At 44.1% G+C, this 27,273-nt stretch overlaps 1 protein-coding gene and 1 pseudogene across 5 annotated transcripts in view; one reads left to right on the top strand and one right to left on the bottom strand.

Annotated features, from left to right (window-relative positions):
- LOC137609904 (NACHT, LRR and PYD domains-containing protein 12-like) overlaps positions 1 to 20,312 on the top strand; it is a 36,294-nt gene extending 15,982 nt beyond the window's left edge. For 3 of the 5 annotated variants that reach the window (XM_068337259.1, XM_068337258.1, XM_068337261.1), the window contains 9 exons: positions 3,640 to 3,789; positions 5,526 to 5,684; positions 5,809 to 5,982; positions 6,074 to 6,247; positions 12,145 to 12,303; positions 12,429 to 12,602; positions 12,694 to 12,867; positions 17,511 to 17,557; positions 18,445 to 20,312. In XM_068337259.1, the coding sequence (XP_068193360.1) occupies positions 3,640 to 3,789; positions 5,526 to 5,684; positions 5,809 to 5,982; positions 6,074 to 6,247; positions 12,145 to 12,303; positions 12,429 to 12,602; positions 12,694 to 12,867; positions 17,511 to 17,557; positions 18,445 to 18,494 (1,261 nt within the window). In that variant the 3' untranslated portion in view covers positions 18,495 to 20,312. Of the gene's footprint in view, positions 1 to 3,639; positions 3,790 to 5,525; positions 5,685 to 5,808; positions 5,983 to 6,073; positions 6,248 to 12,144; positions 12,304 to 12,428; positions 12,603 to 12,693; positions 12,891 to 17,510; positions 17,558 to 18,444 lie in introns of all 5 variants that reach the window. The other 2 variants (XR_011038391.1, XM_068337260.1) reach the window with 2 other exon arrangements.
- A 2,079-nt stretch (positions 20,313 to 22,391) lies between these two features.
- Positions 22,392 to 27,273, bottom strand: part of LOC137610258 (uncharacterized) — a 110,327-nt pseudogene continuing 105,445 nt past the window's right edge.

The raw sequence follows: 27,273 nt of genomic DNA, 5'->3' as shown, positions 1-27,273 counted from the left end.
CCGTCCCTCGGCAGCCAAACCACGATGACAGGACATGGGGGTGTGGTTTGCTATTCTCTACAATCTCAAGGAAAATAACTTTTTGACCACATCCCTTGTGAATTTCAAATCATCTTGTATCATCTTTTTTATTTAAGTCTTTTCTCAAAAGCTGCTTTAAGGCGTGAATGAATGAAAAATATGTTAATAACCTTAAAGGGAAATTATTTGCCCCTGCTAAATACACGTACAATCATATGTTACACAAGAATGCACAAAAAGCCAACTGTCACAGTTAGACAACACAGCATTCACTAAACACATAAAAAAATCCAGAGTAAATTGTGTCAAGAGTTATAAAAAGTGGACCGTTTAAAACCTGCTTCAAGTCAGTAAAAGCAGTTCTGTGTCCAAGTCATAGTCAGTCAGTCAAATGTCTCCCCCACATGTGATGTCATTAGGGGTCGAGAGTGCTCTGTAAAATCATGGATCCAAAAACTTCAACACATCATGTTGGTTAATTGTTCACCCAAGATCATTTGTATGTGGTCCGGACCAAACGTATATACCTCTAGAGTAATAATACGGATAAAATACCCAAGAGATTGTTTCACGAGCAGAACAGAGCAAAGACAAATATCATTTCTAACAAAATATTCACGTACTGAACAGTTGTGCTATCACGTCATGTCTGTGCTATCACACTGTACCATGTTCTAAAGCAGTAGGACTTGAGACAAAAGAAAAAGAAAAAAGAAAACATGTGGCATTTGTCAACATATATAAAGTAAAATGTTTATAACTAAAAAAATACAAGTAAAATTGTGAGTCAAGGTTTGGACTCATCAAATTAAATAATTAATCAATTAGTTAATCAGTTAATCAACCAGTTAACCAACAGGAGTCTACTGGAATCTTTTTCACCTTTTAGGTCAGCTGGGGCTGGATGACGTACAGATTCTTTACCCTCTGAGCTCTGACACTGGCTTCCAGCCCCCAATAGGTTCTGAACAGACAAGATGTGGTTTTCTGTGGTGATGTAGGCCATTCAACAAAAGGCACCTTGGTTCATGAGTGATTGAATGAAACGATAAAACATCCTGATTTTCTTCTGATCTAAATAAACATCATCATGGGCTGAATCCTGTGTTCCTAAGGTCAACCTATAATCTAATGAACAACCAGGAACTGTTGACAACATTACTTCTTCAGTCATTAGAATCATAATCATAACGTGTGTGTCTGTCTATGTTTACCATAATGGTGTTGTTGTGTGTGTTTGTATCTAAAGTGTTCATAGGTGTGTTTTCTTCACTGCTCTGGCCTTTCTCCACTGACTCCTCATTACTTCATTTACGGCCTTGTTGCTGGATGAACACATGACTCGTGTCTCACATCCAGTCTTTAGTGAACATCATCATTGGTATCTGGTGTTGCCACCTTTGAATTTCCTTTGCTTTGTGAAAGTATCCCAGAATGCTACTCTGGAAGAAACAGGACATCTTGGAAAAAACAGTCAGTTTGAGTGTCTTTAGGTATCAGAAATAAATGTTTGCAGACAGAATGTGAAGACAGTGAAGACAGATACAGAGCCCTATCCTATCGCTTCCCCTTCATGACTGTTTCTCCTTCTTTTCAAACATACTTTTTCCTTCATTACTTCATTTAACTGCAAACCTCTTAGAAATTACATAATCTCTCCTCTTGGAAATTAACATTCTCTTCATTCTTAGCAGTCTATCTCCTCTCTCTTCATCTTCTTTTTCTCTTATCAACATGGCCAAAACTTTCGAAACAATTCTTGTTCAATGTAACCATTAATGTAAACCCCCTTAATGATGTGGTGCCAAAGTGAAACATCTATAACCACATTTTACTGCAGTGTTCCTAGCGGGGCCTGTGAGAGGATTACCCCAATTGATTCCCCATTATAATTTGAACTGACTCAGGGACATGTAGAGATTTATTCTCATTAGTATCAATTAATCTCCCTTCTTAAATCTATTCGTTTATTGGGCAGATCAATCCAGAAGCTACAGATTGTTCTCCTCCTGCACTTTTCCTCCCCTCGTAGCGATCCAGTACGCCTGGCCTGCTGTGTCTAGCCTTCCTAGCAGTGCTACAATATTTTGGACTCATTACCTGTACATTAACCGAAGGTGTTGCATTGTTAAATCTCATCCCTAGCCTCGTGATTAGCAATGATCTGGGATATTTCTTCTTCTTGTGGTTCATTAACATTATCATTGAAATGAAACCAACCCACATTTGGGTATAGACCTGCAAATTTTGTTGCATTAAGTTGGTTGTCGTTCTGTCCCTTCTCTCTGCCTACGTAGTTTCGTAGTGTCCTCAAAGTTTAAATTACCGTAATAAAATAAATAGTTCATTGCTGTATCGTGGAATTTCTTCTTGCGGGTGGTTCCTGGAACGCATTAACCGCGAGTAACGAGGGATTACTGTTTATCAAAAACCAGCGGACCTTCTCCACTCCCCACTAAATGGTTGTAATGCTGCTATCAAAATGGCCACGACAAGCCTGACAGCAAGGAGCAGATCAAACATCAGGTAATCAGGGTAGTCCCCCCTGATTGGTCTGAACTCGCTACAGCAGCTCTCACCACCCACCCACCATGCTGCTAATCAAAACAGTAGCTCTCTCAAGCCAGGGCTACACCGTTCCCTACTTGCCTCGTCTGTGACTGATTGTTGCCACTTGCCTTCTGTTGTCTCCTGTTCCACGCACCACCTGTTTGTCTCTTCTTTATTTGTACTTTTCTCCATGACTTGGGCTTTTATGGCTCTTCAATCAAGTTTTATCAAGTTTTATTTATATAGCGCTTAATCATGACAGCAGACATTTCAAAGCGTTTTAACAGACAGAGAAAACAACTGAACCCTCCAGAGCATCAGAGACAGTGGAGGGAAAAACTCCCTCCATGAGGAAGAAACTCCGGACAGGACCCAGACTCTTTTGGGGGCCATCCGCCTCGACCGGTTGGGGGGAAAAGAAATCAAAGGAAGATAAGAACAGGGTCAGAGAGAGAGAGACAGAGAGAGAGAGAGAGAGAGAGAGAGACAGTATCAATACGGTTAAGGTTGCTAAAGTCAAGGCACAATTACAGCTGTGTGGATGACTGTATGGCGGCACGGAGGAAGAAAGGAAGCAGGACCCCAGCCGATGGATAGTTGAGGGGTGGTACTGGTGGGCTTGGAGGATAAGGTGCACAGCACATGGAGAGATGGGGGTGATACTGGTGGGCTCGGAGGTGCAGGTCCACAGAGGAAGGTCCACGGCGGCTGGGCGGATGAGGGGTGGAACAGTAAGATGACACCAAGGAAGACAGGCAGCAGGACCCCAGTCGATGGTTAGGTGGGGGGTGATACTGGTGGATAGGAGGTGCAGGTCCACAGCAGATGGTCCACAGCCGATGGGCGGATGAGGGGTGGAACAGTATGGTGGCTGCTTGTCCCTGTTTGGACAGCTAAATATAATTGCATTTTCCACTTCCTAGACATATTTGTGTCCTGTTTCGGAAGCAAACTGCAACACCACCAGTTTGGAATAATATACAGGGTAGATCAGTGTGAACGTATGTTCAAACCTGAGAAGAAAATAGATTGCTGCTGTTCATATAAATGTTTTGTTACCACCTGCAGGTTGGTACGGTGTGGGGTCCAAAGGGAAAGCTGTCGTTCTTTGGCTTCAGCCTTCAGCTTAAAGTCCTCCCATGAAAGAGAAATGGACGAGAGCTACGAGAACTCCAACGGAAAGTTTGTTGGGAAAAAACGACTAAAGCCACAAAACAAGTACTGGTACACTTTCAATTATTTCATTACTTCTGTTTCAACTTTAGCACATGGTACTGGGGTTAAACTTCCATATAACACTGTTATAATTACACTACTGTCACTAAAGAAATGTTAAGAAGGTGTAACAGTCATGTGGGACCGCTGAAAAAGATTGCAGTAAATTATTGAAGCTGCTAATAGACCATCAGCTAATTCCTATATATAGTGATACATATTTTCACATCTAGTGTACACTCTGATTTCAGAATTCCAGTTAAATACTTTACTGATCATCAAATTGTGAATTAACGGTGAAACTTTTTCCAATGAATGAGGAGGAGGAACAGGAAGTCAGGTAATGATGGCGTAGCAGACAGCAATACGACCATGGAAACAATGACACAAAAAAAGAAGCACTGTAGATGATGTCTGTGGATGTTGTTTCAGCCAGTGTGAACAGAAAAGAATTGAAACATGCAGTGGACATTATATGGTGATGGACAGGCTGACAGATGAGGTCAGACAGGAATCTCCATGGACTATGATGTTTGCAGATGACATTGTGATCTGCAGTGAGAGCAGGGAACAGGTGGAGGAGAAGCTAGAGAGGTGGAGGTTTGTCCTGGAAAGGAGAGGAATGAAGGTTAGCCGCAGTAAGACAGAGTACATGTGTGTGAATGAGAGGGACCCAAGTGGAAGAGTGAGGTTACAGGGAGAAGAGATCAAGAAGGTGGAGGATTTGAACTACTTAGGGTCAACAGTCCAGAGCAATGGAGAGTGTGGAAAAGAGGTGAAGAAGCGTGTCCAGGCAGGATGGAACGGGTGGAGGAAAGTGTCAGGTGTGATGTGTGATAGAAGAGTTTCAGCTAAAATGAAAGGAAAGGTGTACAAAACTGTGGTGAGACCAGCGATGTTGTTTGGTCTAGAGACAGTGTCACTGAGGAAAAGACAGGAGACAGAGCTGGAGGTAGCAGAGATGAAGATGCTGAGGTTCTCTCTGGGAGTGACCAGGATGGATAGGATCAGGAATGAGTACATCAGAGGGACAGCACATGTTAGAGGTTCTGGAGATAAAGTCAGAGAGGCCAGACTGAGATGGTTTGGACATGTCCAGAGGAGAGATAGTGAATATATTGGTAGAAGGATGCTGAGTTCTGAACTGCCAGGCAGGAGGCCTAGAGGAAGACCAAAGAGGAGGTTTATGGATGTAGTGAAAGAGGACATGAAGGTAGTTGGTGTGAGAGAAGAGGATGAGAAGACAGGGTTAGATGGAGGACACTGATTGGCTGTGGAGACCCCTGAAGGGAAAAGCCCAAAGGAGAAGAAGAAGTTCATTTCTTCTCTCGTAGAACATTTAAAAAGACACAGGGAAAGGGGAATGTTCACTACTGTCTCACATAAACCTTTCTTTGAGTATTGGCTCCAGACTGCCCTGTATGAAATAATGAATTTCTCCCAATTGAAATGTGAGGAACATGTCGTCAAATTCAGCAGTGATCCTGGTCTGTGACTGAAGCTGAATATCGAGCAACAAAAGGAAAATAATGAATATTTTGGTATTGGGAACAAGGCAATGTTTACAAAAGATAAACCAGTTGGTCAATTTGATCATTTCCATATCTTGTCTACTGAGTTTGAGGTTAATCAAATCATGTATCAATTTTTGCATTCCTCCAACTCTTAACTTTTTCGGATCTGGATTGCAGCTCTCCAAAATATTTTGGTGTCTTCAGCTACTGTTTTTTTCTTGACAGATTCCTTTCGAATGATCAACCAGAGGCGTGCTGTCATGATGTGGGGCAATACTGCAGTCTAAAAGAGCTGGACTTGAGCGATAACGAGCTGCAGGACTTCGGAATTTACCTCCTATCTGCTGGATTGAAGAGTCCACACTGCAGACTAGAAACTCTCAGGTATGTTGTCTTTTGTAGTCGTATACGAGCTATGATTGTTGTGGCCGTCTTAATGTCATAGAACAGGATGCGTCAAAATAAATTATTTACTTCATCATATCGTGATCGTGGTCATTTGTTACAGACTCAGTTCCTGTAACCTGAAGAGTGACAGCTGTGAGCTTCTGGCTTCGGTTCTCAGCATTGAGTCGTCCTGTTTGACAACGTTGGATCTGAGTAACAATGACCTGATGAACACTGGAGTGTATTTGCTGTGGAATGGATTGGAAAGTCGTTATTGTAAACTGGAAACACTTATGTCAGTACTCCCAGATATTTGATTTTACATCATCACATTCCAGTCCTGTCACATCTGTAGTCTATGGAGGTCTGATCCTGTGTTCTTGCAGGTTGTCAAACTGCCTGGTCACAGAGAAAGGCTGTTTCTTTTTGGGTTCTACTCTGAGAAGCAACCCCTGTCATCTGAGGGAGCTGGATCTGAGCTGCATTCTTCTAGAGGACTCAGGATTGAAGCAACTTTCTGATGCACTTGAAGATCCACATTGTAGCCTGGAAACCCTCAGGTTCATTGGCTGAGTACTTTATGGTAGCAGACTATGCTATTGGTAGCTGTGGCTTACTTAAGTGAAGAGGGCATTGAAGAGGATGAAGAGTGGAAAGGCAGTCGGTCCTGATGATATACCTGTAGAGGTTTGGAAGTGTCTAGGAGAGGTGGCGGTAGAGTTTCTGACTGGGTTGTTCAACAGGATCTTAGATAGTGAGAAGATGCCTGAGGAATGGAGGAGAAGTGTGCTGGTGCCCATTTTTAAGAACAAGGGAGATGTGCAGAGTTGTGGCAACTACAGAGGAATAAAGCTGATGAGCCATACAATGAAGTTATGGGAAAGAGTAGTGGAAGCTAGACTAAGGGCAGAAGTGAACATTTGTGAGCAGCAGTATGGTTTCATGCCAAAACAGAGTACTACAGATGCAGTATTTGCTTTGAGGATGTTGATAGAGAAGTCCAGAGAAGGCCAGAGGGAGCTGCATTGTGTTTTTGTAGATCTGGAGAAAGCTGATGACAGGGTGTCCACAGAGGAACTGTGGTATTGTATGAGGAAGTCTGGAGTGGCAGAGAAGTATGTTAGAGCGGTGCAGGACATGTATGAGGACTGTAAGACAGTGGTGAGGTGTGTGTAGGTGTGACAGAGGAGTTCAAGGTGGAGGTGGGACTGCATCAGGGATCAGCTCTGAGCCCCTTCTTGTTGCTATGGTGATGGACAGGCTGACAGACGAGGTTAGACAGGAATCTCCATGGACTATGATGTTTGCAGATGACATTGTGATCTGCAGTGAGAGCAGGGAACAGGTGGAGGAGAAGCTAGAGAGGTGGAGGTTTGTCCTGGAAAGGAGAGGAATGAAGGTTAGCCGCAGTAAGACAGAGTACATGTGTGTGAATGAGAGGGACCCAAGTGGAAGAGTGAGGTTACAGGGAGAAGAGATCAAGAAGGTGGAGGATTTGAAGTACTTAGGCTCAACAGTCCAGAGCAATGGAGAGTGTGGAAAAGAGGTGAAGAAGCGTGTCCAGGCAGGATGGAACGGGTGGAGGAAAGTGTCAGGTGTGATGTGTGATAGAAGAGTTTCAGCTAAAATGAAAGGAAAGGTGTACAAAACTGTGGTGAGACCAGCGATGTTGTTTGGTCTAGAGACAGTGTCCCTGAGGAAAAGACAGGAGACAGAGCTGGAGGTAGCAGAGATGAAGATGCTGAGGTTCTCTCTGGGAGTGACCAGGATGGATAGGATCAGGAATGAGTACATCAGAGGGACAGCACATGTTAGAGGTCTTGGAGACAAAGTCAGAGAGGCCAGACTGAGATGGTTTGGACATGTCCAGAGGAGAGATAGTGAATATATTGGTAGAAGGATGCTGAGTTCTGAACTGCCAGGCAGGAGGCCTAGAGGAAGACCAAAGAGGAGGTTTATGGATGTAGTGAAAGAGGACATGAAGGTAGTTGGTGTGAGAGAAGAGGATGAGAAGACAGGGTTAGATGGAGGAAATTGATTGGCTGTGGAGACCCCTGAAGGGAAGAGCCCAAACGAAAAGAAGAGAGATAGCATTACAGTCTCACTGTTTAGCTACCAGCACAGCCCGTCGAGTCATTGATCAATCCATGGTGAGGTTCGGCTGGCTGGTGTCTCACCACAGGTCTCTAATCAGTATTTCAGTGGTAAATGTGAAAATTCAGCGATTTGGAGTAAATATAACCTAAAATTGATTACTTTAAATGGAAAATAACTTTATATACACATCAATGGATAAATATAACCATTTAATTTATTTCTTCCATCTTTAATTTCTTTCTTTCATGACGGTTGGTGAGGCCGTGTCTCACCTGCCTCCCCTGATCACACGTCACTGACTCTGACAGACTGTATCATATTGATACATATTTGATACACAGGACCCCTCAGGATTCTGAGACTTCTGCTTCATAAGCTTGATATTTTTTCCTGAAACACCTGATCTGTACAATTAGAAAAATACATTTGTATTTTGCATGTATTTAGAAAATATATACAGATAGATAGATAGATAGATAGATAGATAGATAGATAGATAGATAGATAGATAGATAGATAGATAGATAGATAGATAGATAGATAGATAGATAGATAGATAGATACTTTATTAATCCCAGAGGAAATTGTACATATCCACTGCTCAGGCATTACATAATGAATAATACTGAATAAACACCAGGAGAAAAAGAAACACTGACATCACAGGACATACCACAAGACATACATTACACTAACAGACACATGCAGCATTACAGGACTTATATACTAAACTATAACTAAAATATAAACAGTATAAAAAAAAATAAAAAAATAACAGTATTAAATTAAAATATAAACAGTATAAAATTAAATTAAATTAAATCCATTTTCAACCCCGTGCTGACCTCGCCACCTCCCCCCCGCTCCTCCTGAGAGAGTCATTGTACCCCCTGATGGCACGGGGCACGAAGGAGGACCTCAGCCTCTCTGTGGGGGCGTTGTGTGACAGCAGTCTGCCGCTGAAGGTGCTTCTCTGCTGGGAGAAGGTGGTGTGTAGGGGGTGCCTGGTGTTGTTCATGATAGCCTTAATTTTAGACATGGTCCTGCTCTCCAGAAGCGTCTCCACAGAGTCCAGGCTCAGCCCGACCACTGAGCCCGCTCTGCAGATGAGTCTGTTCAGACAGTCCATATCTCTTTTACTGGCCCCCCCACCCCAACACACAATGGCGCATGACAGCACACTGGAGACTACGGACTGATAGAACATGAAAAGGAGCTTAGGACAGATGTTGAAGGAGGCCAGCCTCCTCAGGAAGTACATCCTGCTCTGCCCCTTCTTGTACACACAGTTGGAGTTGAGTGACCAGTCCAGTCTGCTGTCTAGCTGCAGTCCCAGGTACTGATAGTTTCTACCACCTCCACCTCACTGCCATTGATGATCACTGGCTGTGGAGAGGGAGGTGCCCGCCGGAAATCCAGCACCATCTCCTTGGTCTTGGAGACGTTGAGCTGGAGCTGGTTCTGTTGGCACCACTCCACGAAGTCAGCCACCAATGCCCTGTACCCCCCCCTCATCACCCTCCCGGATATATGCCACTATTGCGGTGTCATCGGAGTACTCCTGTATGTGGCATGTATCCGAGTTGTGCTTGAAGTCTGATGTGTAGAGGGTGAAGAGAATGGGGGATAGAACGGTCCCCTGTGGCGCCCCCGTGCTGCTGGTCACCATAGAAGACAAACAGTCCCCCATACGGACGTACTGGGGTCTGTCCGTTAGGTAGTCCGTAATCCAGCTCACGAGGTAGGGGTCCACAGCCATGGAGGTCAGTTTATCCTGCAGGAGCCGGGGCTGGATGGTGTTGAAGGCACTTGAAAAGTCAAAGAGCACTCTGACGGCACAGCCTAGGTAGGAGAGTGTGCGGTGGAGGAGGTACAAGACAGCGTCGTCAACCCCAACCTTGGCCTGATAGGCGAACTGGAGAGGGTCCATAGCACCCTGCACCTGTGGACGCATGAGCTCCAGGACCAGTCGCTCTAGGGTCTTCATTACGTGGGAGGTAAAAGCGACCGGTCGGTGGTCGTTGAGCTCAGTAGGGCGTCCTTTCTTGGGTACAGGGACAATGCAGGAGGTCTTCCACAGTGACGGGACCCTCCCCAGCCGCAGACTGAGGTTGAACAATTGTTGCAGGGGGTCCCCTAGTTCCGAAGCACAGGCTCAGAGGAGTCTTGGGGAGACCTTATCTGGTCCAGCCGCCTTGTAGGGACGGAGCCTCCTCAGCGTTGTCGTCACCAGGTCTGCAGTGATGATGGTCTCCATCGTGGTGGGAGCAGGAGCTTGTGGTGAGGTTGGAAGTCCAGTGGTTGAGGTGGGGCCGTTGAGCTTCGCAGTTCTTGGAGTGGGCTCGGGAGAAGTGGCAGGGGTGGAAGGAGAGGAAGCACAGGAGGAGGGAGCATCAGTGGAGCGGTTTGCAGGACCGGAAGAGGCCCGGGACCGATTGAAAAAGCTGTTAAGTTCATTCGCTCGTTCAATATTTCCCTCCACAGTGCTGCGCCCTTTCCCGTGTCCGGTGATGGTTCTCATCCCATTCCAGACCTCCCACACCTGGTTGCGCCCCAGCTGCTTCTCCAGCTTCCTCCTGTGCCCCTCCTGGGCTTCCCTCAGGCAGAGTCTCACTTCCTGCTGGGCCTTCCTCATCTCCTCCTCGTTCTTGCTCCTGAACGCCCGCTTCTTCCTGTTCAGGACAGCCTTGACTTCCTTGGTTACCCATGGTTTGTTGTTGGGGTAACACCTGATTGTCCTGACAGGGGCCACGGTGCCCACACAGAAGTTCATGTAGTCTGTAAAACACTGAGCTGCCCCCTCAATGTCCTCCCCATGTGAGCCCACAATAACATCCCAGTCGGTGGTCTGGAAGCAGTCCCTCAGCGATTCCTCTGCTTCCGGGGACCACCTCCTGACCTGCCGTGTTGTTGCTGGCAGCTGTTTCACCAGTGGAATGTAGGTGGGCTGTAGGTACACTAGGTTATGGTCTGATTTACCTAGTGGAGGGAGGGGGGTGGCAGTGTATGCCTCCTTAGCATTAGTGTAGAACAGATCGATGGTTCTGTTCTTCCGTGTGGGACAGTCTACACACTGGACCATTGTGGGGAGAGATGAGTCCAGGGTGACGTGGTTAAAGTCACCGGTGATGATGACGAGCGCCTCCGGGTGCCGGGTCCGAAGAGCAGAGGTGGTCCCACAGATGGTCTCTCGTGCCGTCTCAGGGTCCGCCCGTGGAGGGACGTAGACGGCGAGGACGATGACGTGTGAAAATTCACGCGCCAGGTAGTAGGGTCTGATGCTAACAGCAGTTAGCTCCAGATCACGGTTACACAGTGTTGATTTCACCGTCACATGTCCCGGATGGCACCATCTATCGTTGGTATAGATGATTAATCCACCTCCTTTCTTCTTACCGGCGGTGTTCGTGTCCCGGTCCGCTCGTACGGAGGAGAAGCCGGTTAGTCCAACATTAGCGTCTGGCACGTCGCCAGTTAGCCACGTCTCAGAGAACACCAACAAGCTGGTCTCCCGGTAGCGATGATCAGTCCTGCACAGCGCTGTCAGTTCGTCCAACTTCCCCATGATGACGGAGGGGACGAAGGGCTTGACTCTCCTCCGGTTAGCGGCTCTAGCCGTTAGTCTAGCCCTTTCAACGCGACCCGCTCGGCATCCGCGATATCTCCGTCGGAGCTCAGGGGGATGAGATCGCGTGTTGCTGGGTCTCCTTTGACCCTCATGGACATCAACCCCTCCCTGGAGTACACTTGCATATTACTATACATTATCTAAATTTACGTTGAAAAAATACACGCAGAAACATAGAAAAAAACGCAAAATTATGCATAACAAACTCGCTCTGAGCGAAGGAAACTACAGCCTGCTCGCGCATGCAAAGATCATCTTTACAAATTTATGTTAAATTGAGATTTTACTGACATTTTTCTGTCAAATAGTTCATTTCTTCCCTCGTAGAACATTTAAAAAGACACAGGGAAAGGGGAATGTTCACTACTGTCTCACATAAACCTTTCTTTGAGTATTGGCTCTAGACTGCCCTGTATGAAATAATGAATTTCTCCCAATTGAAATGTGAGGAACATCTTGTCAAATTCAGCAGTGATCCTGGTCTGTGACTGAAGCTGAATATCGAGCAACAAAGGAAAATAATGAATATTTTGGAATTGAGGGACAAGGATATGTTTATAAAAGATAAACCAGTTGGTCAATTTGATCATTTCCATATCTTGTCTACTGAGTTTGAGGTTAATCAAATCATGTATCAATTTTTGCATTCCTCCAACTCTTAACTTTTTCGGATCTGGATTGCAGCTCTCCAAAATATTTTGGTGTCTTCAGCTACTGTTTTTTTCTTGACAGATTGATTTCGAATGATCAACCAGAGGCGTGCTGTCATGATGTGGGGCAATACTGCAGTCTAAAAGAGCTGGACTTGAGCGATAACGAGCTGCAGGACACTGGAATTCTTCTGCTATTTGCTGGATTGAAGAGTCCACACTGCAGACTAGAAACTCTCAGGTATGTTGTCTTTTGTAGTCGTATGCGAGCTATGATTGTTGTGGCCGTCTTAATGTCATAGAACAGGACCCGTCAAAAAAAAATCAGTTACTTCATCAAATCATGATCGTGGTCATTTCTTACAGACTCAGTTCCTGTAACCTGATGGGTCTCAGCTGTCTGACGCTGGCTTGGATTCTCAGCATCAGGTCGTCCTGTTTAACAACGTTGGATCTGAGTAACAATTACCTGTTGGACAATGGAGTGGATCTCCTCTGCAGTGGATTGGAAAGTCGTTATTGTAAACTGGAAACGCTTATGTCAGTACTCCCAGATATTTCATTTTACATCATCACATTCCAGTCCTGTCACATCTGTAGTCTATGGAGGTTTGATCCTGTGTTCTTGCAGGTTGTCAAACTGCCTGGTCACAGAGAAAGGCTGTTTCTCTTTGGGTTCTACTCTGAGGAGCAACCCCTGTCATCTGAGGGAGCTGGATCTGAGCTGCAATCTTCTGGGGGACTTAGCATTGAAGCAACTCTCTGCTGCACTTGAAGATCCACATTGTAGCCTGGAAACCCTCAGGTTCATTGGCTGAGTATTTTATGGTATTATATGCTACTGGTAGCTGTGGCTTACTTTTAAATCAAAGCCATAATTTTATTAGTACTGTTCAATGTTTGCATTCATTAATTGTTCCTACAGTGTTATTTCACTCACTTCCTGTGTAGTCTAAAGCAGTGGTTCCCAACCCCTGGTGCCGAGGACTTGTACCGGTTCATGGGTCAATCAGTACCAGCCCCCACAGAGAGAATACAGAACTTAAATTATTTCGTTATCTTACATTATGATCTGGTTCTGAACAATATTTTGTTTTAAAATGACCAGATTCTTTCCTCCTCATGACTTTATGAGTCACTCTTAAAGCATGTCCAGATATTTGCCTTGGTCACATGACCCCTGTACCTTTTAAAAGGGGCAACTCCGGCCGCTAACAGAATACATTACAGCTAAATTAAAACTCCCAAGCTAGCAAAACCAACAAGAAACAAACATCTTTGGAAGTTTCTTTGCACAGGGTAAAACAGCCAGAGAACGTATGACTTCAAAGATAAAGAACGCTGCAAAATACCAGTTTTTATATTTTTGTATTCATCCGCCACACCTCAAAGGCTGGTTACAGAATCAGAATCAGTTTTAATTGCGATAGTTTGTTAAAAAACAGACAAGGAATTTGTTTCCAGCAGGCGGTGTCTCAAACTGTACATTCATACATTAAATTTAACTATGCTAAATACTATAACTATACTAAATACAAAACACTAGACGCAAAACACAGTAGGTGGGGGGGAAGCAATGTACAAGTGCAGGGGACATGTGTAAACAGGTTGCAAGGACTGGAAGACACATAATTTGACATTTGCAGTTCAAGTGTCTTATGGCTTGGGGGAAGAAACATTTCTTTAATCTGGTGGTTTTTGAGAGGAGGGCTCTGTAGCGCCTCCCAGAGATAGACTTCTAAATCGTCTGTATCCAGGGTGTGATGGGTCTGAGATGACCTTCCCTGCCTGACTAACTCTTGAGGAGTACAACTTTAGGAGGGAGGGCAGGGAGGTCCCAGTGATCTTCTCAGGAGACCTGATTGTCCTTTGCAGTCTTGTCCTGTCCCTTTGGGTGGCAGCACCAAACCAGACTGTGATGGAGGGAAACAGGACCGATTCAGTGACTGCCGTGTAGAACAGGACCAACAGCTCCTGTGGCAGACCGTGCTTCCTCAGCTGCCTGAGAAAGTACATCCTCTACTGGGCCTTCTTGAGGATGCAGCTGATGTGGAGAGTCCACTTCAGGTCCCGGGAAACAGTAGTCCCCAAAAACTTGAAGCTCTCCACAGAGTCCACAGGGCTGTCGGCAATTGTGAGGGGGAGCGGGGAGCTGAACACGCTCCAGAGTCTTGAGCGTGTTCAGCTCCAGGTTGTTACGACTACACCAGTCCACCAGCTGTCTCACCTCCTGTCGGTATGCAGACTCATCCCCGTCCTGGATGATTCCAATCATAGTTGTGTCGTCTGCAAACTTCAGGAGTTTGACGGCTGGGTGCGAAGGTGTGCAGTCGTTGGTGTAGAGGGAGAAGAGCAGCGGAGAGAGGACGCAACCCTGGGGGGCGCCGGTGCTGACTGTCCAAGTGTCTGAGGTGATCGCCCCCAGCCTCACCTGCTGTGTCCTGTCTGTCAGGAAGCTGGTGATCCACTGACACATGACAGAGGGGACTGTGAGCTGGTGAAGTTTGGAGGATAGCAGCTCAGGGATGATGGTGTTGAACGCCGAGCTGAAGTCTATGTATGAACAGGATCCGTGCATATGTCCCTGGGTGGTCGAGATGATCCAGGATGGAATGCAGTCCCATGTTGACTGCATCATCCACTGACCTGTTTGCCCGACAGCAAACTGCAGGGGGTTCAGCAGGGGTCCTGTGATGTCCTTCAGGTGGGTCAGCATGAGTTGTTCAAAGGACTTCATGACCACAGATGTCAGAGCGACAGGCCGGAAGTCATTTAGTCCTGTGGTGGAGGGTTTCTTGGGGACCGGGATGATGGTGGAGCGCTTGAAGCAGGAGGGTACCTCACACAGCTGGAGGGATCTGTGGAAGATCTGTGTGAAGACTGGAGCCAGCTGATCCGCACAGACCTTGAGGCAGGAGGGGGAGACACCATCAGGGCCTGGCGCCTTCCGGATCTTTTGTCTGTAGAACTGCTGGCTCACCTCCTGGACGGTCACACTGAGGGGGGTTGAGGTGGGCGGGCTGGAGGTGTGGAGGGGAGGGGGGTTGGGCAGGCAGGGGGTTTGAAGGGGGTGGGGTACAGACAGTCTTTGATGAGGGGAGTGGAGGTGTGAATGGTGGTGTGATCTGGGCTGCAGGTAGTGGAATGGGGGTGGTGGGTGTGAAGTCTTTTTCAAACCTACAGTAGAATCTGTTGAGGTCGTCAGCCAGGTTCTTGTTGGCCTCAGCAGGGGGGGACGGGCTTCTGTAGCCAGTGATGTCCTGCAGACCTCTCCACACTGACGAGGGGTTCTTGGCTGAAAAGTTTCCTTTCAGCTTGTCAGAGTAACTCCTCTTAGCTACTCTGATCTCCTTAGTCAGTGTGTTCCTGGTCTGCCGGTACAGAGCCCTGTCCCCAGATCTGTAGGCCTCCTCCTTAGCCAAGCACAGTTGTCTCAGCTTTGCTGTGAACCATGGCTTGTTGATGCTGCATGTGCGGAAGGTCTTGGTTGGCACACACAGGTCCTCACAGAAGCTAATGTAGGCTGTCACAGTGTCCGTGTAATCATCCAGGTTGTCCGTAGCAGCTTCAAAAACACTCCAGTCGGTGCAGTCAAAGCATTCCTGAAGTTCCTGCTTTGCCTCTTTGGTCCCAAAGCTGCGCGGGGGACCGAGCGATAAGCGTCCTTAGTTACCGTGTAGCAGTGATCCAGCGTGTTGTTGTCCCTCGTCGGACAGGTGACATGTTGTATGTATTTAGGGAGCTCGCTGTTTAATTTTGCTCTGTTGAAGTCCCCCAGGTTGATTAAAAATGAGTCCGGGTGTTTGTTTTCAATGTTCGTAAATTTCTCCGCTAATGTATGGAGTGCAGCATCCACATTAGCTTGCGGTGGAATGTAAACACCGATGAACATGAAGGAGGAGAACTCCCGCGGGGAATTAAAAGGCTTGCAGTTGATAAAGAATGACTCAATGTTCGGTCCACAGAACCTGCTGAGCACTGTGACATCCTTACACCAACCTTCGTTGATGTAGAAACATATTCCACCGCCCTTGGTTTTCCCCGACCGCTCCTTGACGCGGTCCGCTCTGTGAAGTTGAAAGTCCGGCAGATGCAGAGCGCCGTCGGGGATCGATTCACTGAGCCAAGTTTCAGTGAAACACAGGGCAGCGGAACATGCAAAGTCCATATTTTTCCCGCAGAGGAGGTGCAGCTCGTCCAGTTTTTTGGGCAATGAGCAGAGATTAGCCAGATGTATTGATGACAGCAGAGTCCTGAATCCCTGCTGGCAGAGTTTCACCAGCACGCCAGCTCTCTTACCCCGACGTCTGCGAGGCCGCAGCCGATAAAGGGCCTGTAGGGAGGGACTTTAACATAAAACACATTTGATTAAAAAAAATGTGTTGTTTCCTACATGTTTGTTTATATGTTACGTTTACTTATAAATGAAGTCCATGCGCCGCTCCTTCAGAACTAAAGCAGAGAAAACATCTGAGTTGAGATGTGTAATCCTCCATTTTTATAGTAAGGCAAGAGGAGAGGAAAACAAATGAAGGCTGTAGTTTACTGTCACTTCTTCTACGGCCCAGGAAGAGGAATCCTCAGCCGAATCCCTGGGATCACCAGCGCCCCCTACCATGAGGCAGGAGAACATCGTGCCTCACTTGGTGTCTTTTCCCAGCGGTCTCAGGACCGCTCAACTCCAGAAAGACGTTACACACAAAAACACTACATTATATACATTAACTAAATTATGGGAATTTAGTTCAAATACAAACGTGTGAACATTTTAATAACGACATATAGAGAGATAGCATTACGGTCTGTTTAGCTACCAGCACAGCTAGTGGAGTCATTGATCAATCCATGGTGAGGCTCGTCTGGTTGGTGTCTCACCACAGGTCCCTGATCAGTATTTCAGAGGTAAATGTGAAAATTCAGCGATTTTGAGTAAAAATAACAGAAAATAACTTCTTAATACGCATCACTGGATAAATATAACCAATTAATTTATTTCTTCCATTTTTCATTTTTTTCTTTCATGAGGCCGTGTCTCACCTGCCTCCCCTGACCGCACGTCACTGGTTGAAATGTATGGGAATCTGTGTTTATTTAGAATTCTCAGGTTTTTCTGAAACACCAACATTGTGGAGGATGTCACAACACAACACAACACAATACAACACAACACAACACAACCAACACAACACAACAACACATTTGAACAGATGGAGGGAGGGTCAGTGAAGTCACTCTGATCCTGACAGGTTAAATATTTTGAGATGCTGGTTGTCTTGACAGTGAATGTTTGGAGCTGCGGTGTTAAAATGATTCAACCACTGACAGACAGTTACAGCTCGTTCATTAATGCACCTTCAGTAATAATGCCAGAGTTAGAATTGCTCCATAATTTGGGATCTGTAAAGGTCAAAGAGGGGTAATTTTTTAATGTATATTTTTCTTCTTTAGAGTTCATCACTGCGGTGAGTTCAGGATCTTGTCTGGGCGTAGGACATGTAAGTACTTTTCTCCCGCACACAGACCACTACTCTTATTTTAGTGCTGCATCCATAATTAATGCATTTAGACTTTCCCCATCAGGTTACCAGCTTTAGTTATGCAATTTGCACACATAAATGTTTCCATGGGATCAGTTGTGTTTACTCGTCATACACAACCAACGTACATTAATGTATCTTGCTCATGTCATCATGTGACGTGTGGTTGATGACATCAGATTTTGAAACATTCAGTTCTAAAAAAAATTCACAAATGTCTTCAATTACATGAGATTTACTTCACATCAGTGGAAATGCAGTGCTCAGATGTGCAGATATCAGTTCTTGTACAGAGGCTATCAAAACAATGAACAGAATTCAGAGGCCAGAGAACTGCTCGTGTGAATGCTACCATGATTTGAGACACTGTCAAAAATGTCTGCTATGGACAGACTGGTGAGGTGGGGGGGCGAACGTAGAAAAATTTCTTTCCTGACCTCAACATGTTTCTGGATAGCATCAGTTTTTATATGAAAAGTAGAACACGAAGTGGTGAGCCAGTTTTTACAAAGACGTTTATAGATTGAAAAAACTAGAGAAAAAAAGTCAAAGAAATGATTGTAGAAGAGATGATTGTGGAGAATGGTCATTTTTCTCTTTCTCTGCTTTTTTTTTTTTTGTTTAAAAAAACTGTTTTTAGTTTGATAAATGTTAAAAGATTAGGTGTTTCTTTGTTCAGGAAACGCACAGTACTATTAAAAATCCTCTTTCCGTGAATCTCTTTTGGATTTTGTGACGTGATTATTTTGTAATTTGACTTTTATGAATAAAAGTGATGTTAAAAATCAAAATCAAATCCATCTCTCTCTTTTATTTTGGGACTGCCATCATTGGATCCCTCATAGCATCCTCTGCCTGCCCAAGGAGGAGGGAGGGCAGGGCCTCATCCATCTGACCAGCAGAACTGCTGCGTTACGGCTGCAATTCATTCAGCGGATCTTGACTGGCCATGAGGACCTGGTGTGGCGGCCCACAACACAGTCAATACTGGCCCAGTGCTGGGGTCTGGGACTCGATTGCCTGCTATTCTTAATGGACTTGAAAAACGAAAGAATGGGAGGTCTTCCTTGTTTTTATCGGAGTGTTTTTGGAATCTGGGGACTGGGGCGGCAGTGGCTCAGCGGTAGAGCGGACGTCTTGGGACCAGACAGCGCCCAGCCATCGGCAGTTTGATTCCCGCTCCAGCCACACATCTTCGGAGTGTGAGCTGACTGTGGGAGGTGTCAGCTCACCTCCCAGTCACTGCCGAGGAGCCCTTGAGCAAGGCGCCGTCCCCCCACAAGCTGCTCATTGGGGTGCACCCAGAAGTTGCGACCCGCCCCTCCACCTCTCTTGTACTGATTGTCATTAACTGCATGCCCACAGACTCCTAGTGTGTGTTGTGTTCAGGGGCCTGTATACGATGTTTGTGTGTGTGTACTCTGACTAACACACATATTTATATATGCATGTACAAAAAACTGGAGTGGAAACATAATTTCCCCATTGTGTGGATGAATAAAAGTGGATTTAATTTTTAATTTAATTTTAATTTATTGGATAGGAGACCACAGGAGTTTAAATCATTCTATTGGATTTTAAAGGAACCTGTTATCAGAGGGAGACTTTTTAATGTAAGAACTTTTGCAGGAGCATCAATGGAGTCCAAATTCATCACAGCTAAAATCTCCACGTTTGGATGTGTGGTGGAGATTAGTGGACCCACCCTGGATGGCGCTGCTGCTCTGTCCTCTACTATGGGTGTGACCTCAGTGAGGCTCATCGGAAACCTGTTGAAGAGCTGGAAGAGCCGACTCACCCCACAGCAACTGACTGATAGATTCTTATTGTAGAGGCCTTCTAAACCCCAATCATGCTGATCCTTTCCCTGTAGAGAGTTTGTCTCTTTGCCCTAATGACTCCGTATCAGACCCCATCAGCCTCAGTGGCAGTAAAGGAGAAAACATGTATAAACTAATGGTAAAGATTTTAAACAATGATGAACTTAAAGGTCGGGTTGACACACCATGGAGGGTTCGCCTTGGTCTGGTGACGGATGTGAGCCCTTCATGGGAGTCTTTCTACAAGCCGACGATAACAAAGAAGGTTGGGGATCTCCAGTGGAGGATTTGACACGGCGCTGTGGCCGTCAACAGTTTTGTTTCGAGTTTGAATCCAAATATGTGGCAAACTGTTCGTTCTGTTCTCGCAGAGAAACTGTTTTTCACTGCTTTCTAGACTGTCAGAGACTCGACAACCTGTTCCTGTTTTTAAAGACAATCTTTCTCTCATTCAGTCGTGTTTTTGACAAACAGGTGTACATTATAGGTTTGAAACGCAGGAAGAGACAAAAAAAGGGATTTCCGGATTCTAAACTTTCTTCAGGGCCAAGCAAAGATGGCGATTTATCTGAGCAGGAGGAAAAAGGTTGAAGGTTCGTCTGACTGCAGTGCAGAAGAAATTTTAAGAAGAATGTGTCAAACAGGAATCAGAATGGATTTGAACTATTTCAGAGCCATGAGTGATTTAGACACTTACGAACCTATGGTGTGTCATATTGTGTCTTAGGTTCTGTGTTAAATGAGGAACTCATGCTCAGTCAGTGTTTGGTTTAATTAAAGTATATTTTGCCCACATTTCATTTGACAGTTTTTTTTAGTGTGTTCATGTTTGAGTGAATCTCTCTTAGATGTTGTTAATGGTTAGATGTTTGTTAACGTAACTATCTTGTATTACCGGCTTCATGAATAAATGATTTGAAAATCAAATCAATCTCCCCAGAATGGTCGTCTATGTGGAGACGCTGTTTTCTTCAGTGTTCTTGATGCACTTCCAGACTGCACTTTCCACTGAAAATTCACCTGCAGTCAGAGTTAATGCACATCTTCATCTGTATAACTGTATCAGTGTGAATGACTGTCTCCACCTTCTATATTTGTGATGCAAACTAAAGACAGTATAGTGTGACATTTGTAACTCCATCTGAAAGCTTAGTGAACTGCTCCATCTGTTTGCTGACTGCTTTGATCGTCAGTGAGGTTACAGTGAAATGATGGTAAATGGATCACAATGTAACCCACTAAAGTTTGGTGCAGGTACAGATGTAGGAAGTTTGAGAAAATCCTTAAAATGGAGATTTCTCATCATTTACAGAAATATTTTTGTCAACATAATTTACTAACACATGAACAAACATGATGAAAACATGACTCAACAGCAGTGGTTAGAGTGACATTCTACATGCAGCAGTACAATACTTCTAGATAACATGAAGATGCTGAGGTTCTCTCTGGGAGTGACCAGGATGGATAGGATCAGGAATGAGTACATCAGAGGGACAGCACATGTTAGAGGTTCTGGAGATAAAGTCAGAGAGGCCAGACTGAGATGGTTTGGACATGTCCAGAGGAGAGATAGTGAATATATTGGTAGAAGGATGCTGAGTTCTGAACTGCCAGGCAGGAGGCCTAGAGGAAGACCAAAGAGGAGGTTTATGGATGTAGTGAAAGAGGACATGAAGGTAGTTGGTGTGAGAGAAGAGGATGAGAAGACAGGGTTAGATGGAGGACTCTGATTGGCTGTGGAGACCCTGAAGGGAAAAGCCCAAAGGAGAAGAAGATGCAGTTGTGTCAGAAATAAGGCTTCTTATGATGTGTTGTGCCCTTAAATAGGGAAATGATAGTGAGAGAGAACTGAGGAAAGCCACACGCAGTTATCGTTCACTTATTATATTGAACCATTTTTCACATAATACATACAAAATCTACTTATATTTAACAAAAACAATAATATATTCAATAACCTAGTGTCAGTAACACAGATATCATTAGAAATATACTTTTGTTTTAAACAAAATTATTTCATGGCTAGCATATTATGAAATATGTTTTTAGCTTACCACATTTCTTGTAGCGACACATGAATTGTAAAATTAGCATTTTATCTCACTGTAGAAGTGTTAGCTCGCAAAACTGGAAAGGCAAACAGTCCAATATGGAAGCGGCACGATGCCGCCTCTAGCTTAAAACTTAACACATGAAACTCTTTTAACAATAAAACAAAAGGAAATAAATCATTTATACCCACTAAAATAACAATAACAGAGTAAAACATTGCTGACGTGCCTCATGGAGTTGCTTCGTGTTCGGTAATTACCTTAAATAGGGAAATGATAGTGAGAGAGGACTGAGGAAAACCACACGCAGCTGTCGTTCACTTCGCGTCTCCCCCTAGCGGAGGCCTGAGGCATTACCAATAGATCACCGAGCAATCGATCTAACTACACACGGCTCTGAGGCATCACCAATATGTTACCGAATAATCAAACTCCTCATATGAACAAACAACATTAACAGTGTCATCCAGAAGCTGTCGAGTCGATCCACTGGACCTGAAGGTCCTGAAGACGTTTCGTCTCTCATCCAAGAGACTTCTTCAGTTCAGAGGGGGGCTGATCATGTCCCAGATTATTACCCCTGTGGGTGGGGTCAGATTATTAACCCTGTAGGGTGTGGTCAGATTATTAACCCTGTGGGGTGGGGTCAGATTATTAACCCTGTGGGGTGGGGTCAGATTATTAACCCTGTAGGGTGTGGTCAGATTATTAACCCTGTGGGGTGTGGTCAGATTATTAACCCTGTGGGGTGTGGTCAGATTATTAACCCTGTGGGGTGTGGTCAGATTATTAACCCTGTGGGGTGTGGTCAGTGCTGTTCACATTCCAACGACCGTCGTTAAACCCGTCTGGCTCTTTAACGATTGTTGGTGGGGGTGTCAAAGGGGGTCGTTGAGATGTGAATTACACCTCTGTATGCTAATGAGGGTCATTAGCATGAGACACCTCACCTGGGTCAATCCGCTGAGACAATCTTTTTGGGAGTTTCAAAAGGACCTGATTATAAATGGGAGAAAGGTGATGTCACAGACCCCCCCCCCCCCGTTCAGAGATGGCTTCTCCACTTTGACGTGGATGGCCTCTTTCACTCCTCTCTCAAACCATTTATCTTCCCTGTCCAGGATCTGAACATCTGTGTCCTGAAGTGAGTGTCCCTCTTCCTTGAGGGGGGGCAGACTGCTGAGTCCTGTCCTGATGTATTGGCTCTTCTGTGTTGAGCCATGCGTCTGTGTAGTGGTTGTTTGGTTTCCCCCATGTAGACGTCTGAGCATTCCTCGCTGCATTTAACTGCTTACACCAGATTGGTCTTCTGACTGTGTGGTGGGGGGTCTTTTGGGTGGACCAGTCTTTGTCGGAGGGTGTTTCCCTGCTTAAAATACACAGGAGCCCTGTGTTTGTTAAAGATCCTCCTCAGCTTTTCAGACACTCCAGACACAAACGGATCGCTATACCATTGTTTGTTATCTTGTTGTTCTCCCTCCTGGATCTTGTGTGGGCTTTCACGAAGGTCCAGTCAGGATCTCCACAGGTTTTCAGTGCCCCTTCCAGGTGTTGGTGTTCTTTCACCTGGTCCAGGGCACTGGTTGGTAGCCTATCAGCCCTGTCCTGCAGGGTCCTGATGACGCCCAGCTTGTGCTCCAGTGGGTGGTGAGAGTCAAAAAGCAGGTACTGGTCTGTGTGTGTTGGTTTCCTATATACCCCAACATACAGACTTCTGTCATCTTTTATGCCGACCTCGCAATACAAAAAGGGCAAACTGTTGTCCTTTACATCCTCTCTGGTGAACTTGATGTTGCTGTCCACCGAGTTGATGTGTTCGGTGAAAGGTTGCACCTTGTGGATTTTTACCTTAACCCAGGTGTCGTCCACATACCGGAACCAGTGTCTTGGTGGTGTTCCGTTGAACGAGGTCAGGGCCTTGTGTTCCACCTCTTCCATGTACAAATTGGCCACGATAGGAGATACCGGCGAGCCCATGGCACATCCGTGTTTCTGCCTATAGAAGTTCCCTCTGTACTGGAAGTAGGTGGTGTTGAGGCAGAGGTCCAAAAGTTTGCAGATCTGGTCGGGGTTGAGGTTTGTCCTGTCGCTGAGGGTGGTGTCCTGTGAAAGCTGTTGTCTCACCGCTTCCACAGCCTCCGTTGTGGGGACACATGTGAACAGGGAGGTGACGTCGTAGGATACGACTGAAGAAGTCTCTTGGATGAGAGACGAAACATCTTCAAGAACTTTCTTAATGTCCAGTGGATCGACTCAACAGCTTCTGGATAACCATGACCTGGATGAACCTACACAGACATTAACAGTATTAACAACATTAACAAGGTATTATGAAATTTCCTTTCTATTTTAAATTAACTATGGGGTGAGTGATTCACACAATAACCTGTCACTTATGCTAAACAATAAAGTAACCATATAGTTGCCATATACGCTTCTTTTCTCTGTAAACAGTAAAACATTTACGTCACAAGTCTTACGTACGTCATTCTTCGGGTCCATACGTTACTTACGTACTGTGGTGTGTGTTTTTATTCCGCTCATATCAATCCTCTGTCGTCTAAACCGGAACACCGAGGGGGAGCAGGAGGGCTTTAGTTAAAGTTATACCAGCCTGCCATCTAGTGGCTAAACTCAAAAGGTGCAGATTTTGGTTCAACAAACTAACATAAAGTACTGTACTATGAAATAAAGTAACTCTTTAAAGATAAAAAAAAAATTCATAATGGTTTGAATTAGAAATGTCATCTATTTAATTTAAAACGAAATTCACAGATTTCGTATTTTTTATAGGAATTAGACAACGTGAAGGTCAACTAATGAAATTATAATTAAATATTTTACAAATTATTGTATATCACAGTAATAACATGATAATTACATTTCAAAATGATCATTGTTTGTTAGCGTGATTAGTACAACACTATAATTGCTTGTAATCCATCACTGATATAAGAAAAGCTTGGTTCCAAATTTACTGAAAAAAAGTAAATTAACGATTCACGAGTCAGGAAACGGCCTTTAATCTAAAGACGATGAAAACACGGAACAAATGCAGGATGTCGATCTGTAAAATTCAGCGCCATCATCACAATGTGGCATCAGCTTCATGACCATTGTCACAGTCAATGAGGCACACTGTGAAAACTGCTAAAACCCTTATCAACAACCCCCCACTAGTGTTAATTAACCCGCAAAGAACATTAATGGAATGTATCTGATGTGTTGGGATGTTAAGAGAAAGAAAAATGCTTCAGGAAAGGTCAAGAAACCATCTCTAACACAATTATAATAGAAAACCCTGAAAATGAATCAAAGAAGATGATGAATAATAAATATTTCCAAACGTCTTATTTAGTCATCCTTTCATTGACAGGTGACGCTCTTGTGGCTGCAGTGCTTCTACGAGCCGCCAGGTGGCGCTTAGGAGCCAGTTTTGACTAGAACGTCACTAATACCTCGAGTCACATATACAGTATAATTAATCCTGCTAGACATCCCAGCTGTCCCCACAGATACTGTAGTTGTGTTTCCTCTCATCGGTACTGCTGTGACATCACCGCTTCTGCTGCTGAGTGTCACGGTGTGTGTGGGATGCCCCGTTCAGGGGCAATAAAAACACAATGATGAACGCTAAATAACTGCTAGAAGAGTTGATCATCGTAGGCAGAAGCAGAGGAACAGCGGGGGACTGTGTGAAAGTACCTGAATCAGGTCCTAATGCCGTTTAATCATCCTTTCTTTAACAGTACAGAAGAGCAGGCATTTGTGATACCGTTAATAAATGAGTGATATTTGTCTCCAGAGGAAATTATGAGGATCTATTTGCCTCAAGGTTATCAGCGAAAGAGGAAATGACTGTGTGTGTGTGTGTGTGTGCGTGCGTGCGTGTGTGTGTGTGTGTGTGTGTGTGTGTGTGTGTGTGTGTGTGTGAGACAATGAGCAACAACGGTTGTGTGTGAACACAAAATAAATAAAACAGCGTTATTTATTAAAATAATAATTTTTTGCATTTAATTCAAAACGTTGTGTTATTTTATTCAATCTCATTATAAAAAAACTATATATTGATTTAATTTTTTAAACTATTTAAATAAACAATGAATTAAAAAAATTATACAGTATATTGATTTTAATTGATGGTTCATTATATTTCTAATCAATATGATTTGATTTCATCGTCACGTCACACTTTACGACTTTCAAAAGGTTACGTATTTAGTTTTTTAAATGCCTAATTATATGAAATACATATAACACACAGTTTGTCTTATGTATGTATATATCTACAGTATGTGTTTATGTTCGTATGGATTGTATTATGTTTACATGTTTCACATTTTTGACAATGATCGCAGATTAAATGTGATATTTTTGCAGCAATTAGATTAAAATTTATTAGAATACTGTGTCTACAATACAAATATGTGTCACTTAAATGATAAAACATTTTATTTGTACATAAGCAAATTACCAAAGTACAAACACACCCATGCAGACATGCAGACACTCATTATATGTATTTGTGAAAAATTTTGTTACACATAATAATTACATTGCAAAAACACATATAACGCATATTATAGGATAGACATGTATATATGAGATAATTAGATAGATCATGATGTCAAAAATATAATATAATATAATATAATATAATATAATATAATATAATATAATATAATATTATATTATATTATATTATATTATATTATATTATATTATGAAAAAATGAATGAATGAATGAATATATAAACCAAAATCTGTGACATTATAATTCCAAACAGTTTTCCCTGTAAATTCAGGATACATGGATGACACACTACTTGAACTGAGCGTTCCTGATACAACAGCAGGGGGCGCAGTGGAGCAGTGCTCGAACCTGCCCTGAGGACACGTAGTTGTGTTCTGTTGTTGTTTTGTGAGCGTTTGCCATTCTAAAATTTTGTTTCAGAACAAGTACAGAAATACTATAGGCAACATTTAATAACCCATTAATGAATTGATAATGCTGAACAATTGGTCCTTCATAAAATGACATGATAAGGATATACGTTATGAGAATATTGTTACGGATGCATTAATGTCTGAGCTGCAGATTGTAGACATCAAACTGCTGCCACACATTTACAGAACAAAGAAGGAAAATGTGAATAACTGTTCATGTGCAACACTGTCAAGTTCAAATATCTCAACATGTTAACTGCATATGATGTTGTATGTGGGAGTTAAAGCATTAGACTTTAAGTGTTAGACCACTGAGCCCAATATACAAAAGTAAAACTGAGTTGATCTCACCAAGGTCAGTCTGGAAGATGTGTTAAAAAAGTACCGTTAAATAAATACTGAGGGAGGGCAAAAGAAGAAGAGAAAGATCCACAAGGAGCAGACACGAGAGCAGATGAAACCCACTTTGTTCTGATGATTCTAGAAAACTAGAAGGAAAGTTTGTGTGTTTGGGATGTATGAGACCGCCGACAAAAGAAATGCACCCAACAAGTGACCCAACCGGCACAAGACTGTCCGGAAACCATTCTGGGCAGTCTTGATGATCTGGAGCTGCTGGAGGAAATGAACCTGTGTGCTCACACACACATTGATTTGAGTCCTCCTCATCACTCTAAAACAGACACACACACACACCAACTGAAATTCTTGACATGACCTTTGACCCTGCAGCTGTATGTAGACAATAAGGGGAGAAGTGAGTCACTTCATGAGGTTCCATCTCCATGTGTGTCCTTACGTCTGTTTGCCACTGATGTTGTCCGGTTGGCTAAATCATGTTTCTTTTAAACAC

This window comes from Antennarius striatus, chromosome 16 (genome assembly GCF_040054535.1).
Source record: "Antennarius striatus isolate MH-2024 chromosome 16, ASM4005453v1, whole genome shotgun sequence".
NCBI lineage: Eukaryota > Metazoa > Chordata > Actinopteri > Lophiiformes > Antennariidae > Antennarius > Antennarius striatus.
The sequence above is the reverse complement of the archived record's forward strand: the minus strand, read 5'-3'. Positions and strand labels throughout refer to the sequence as shown.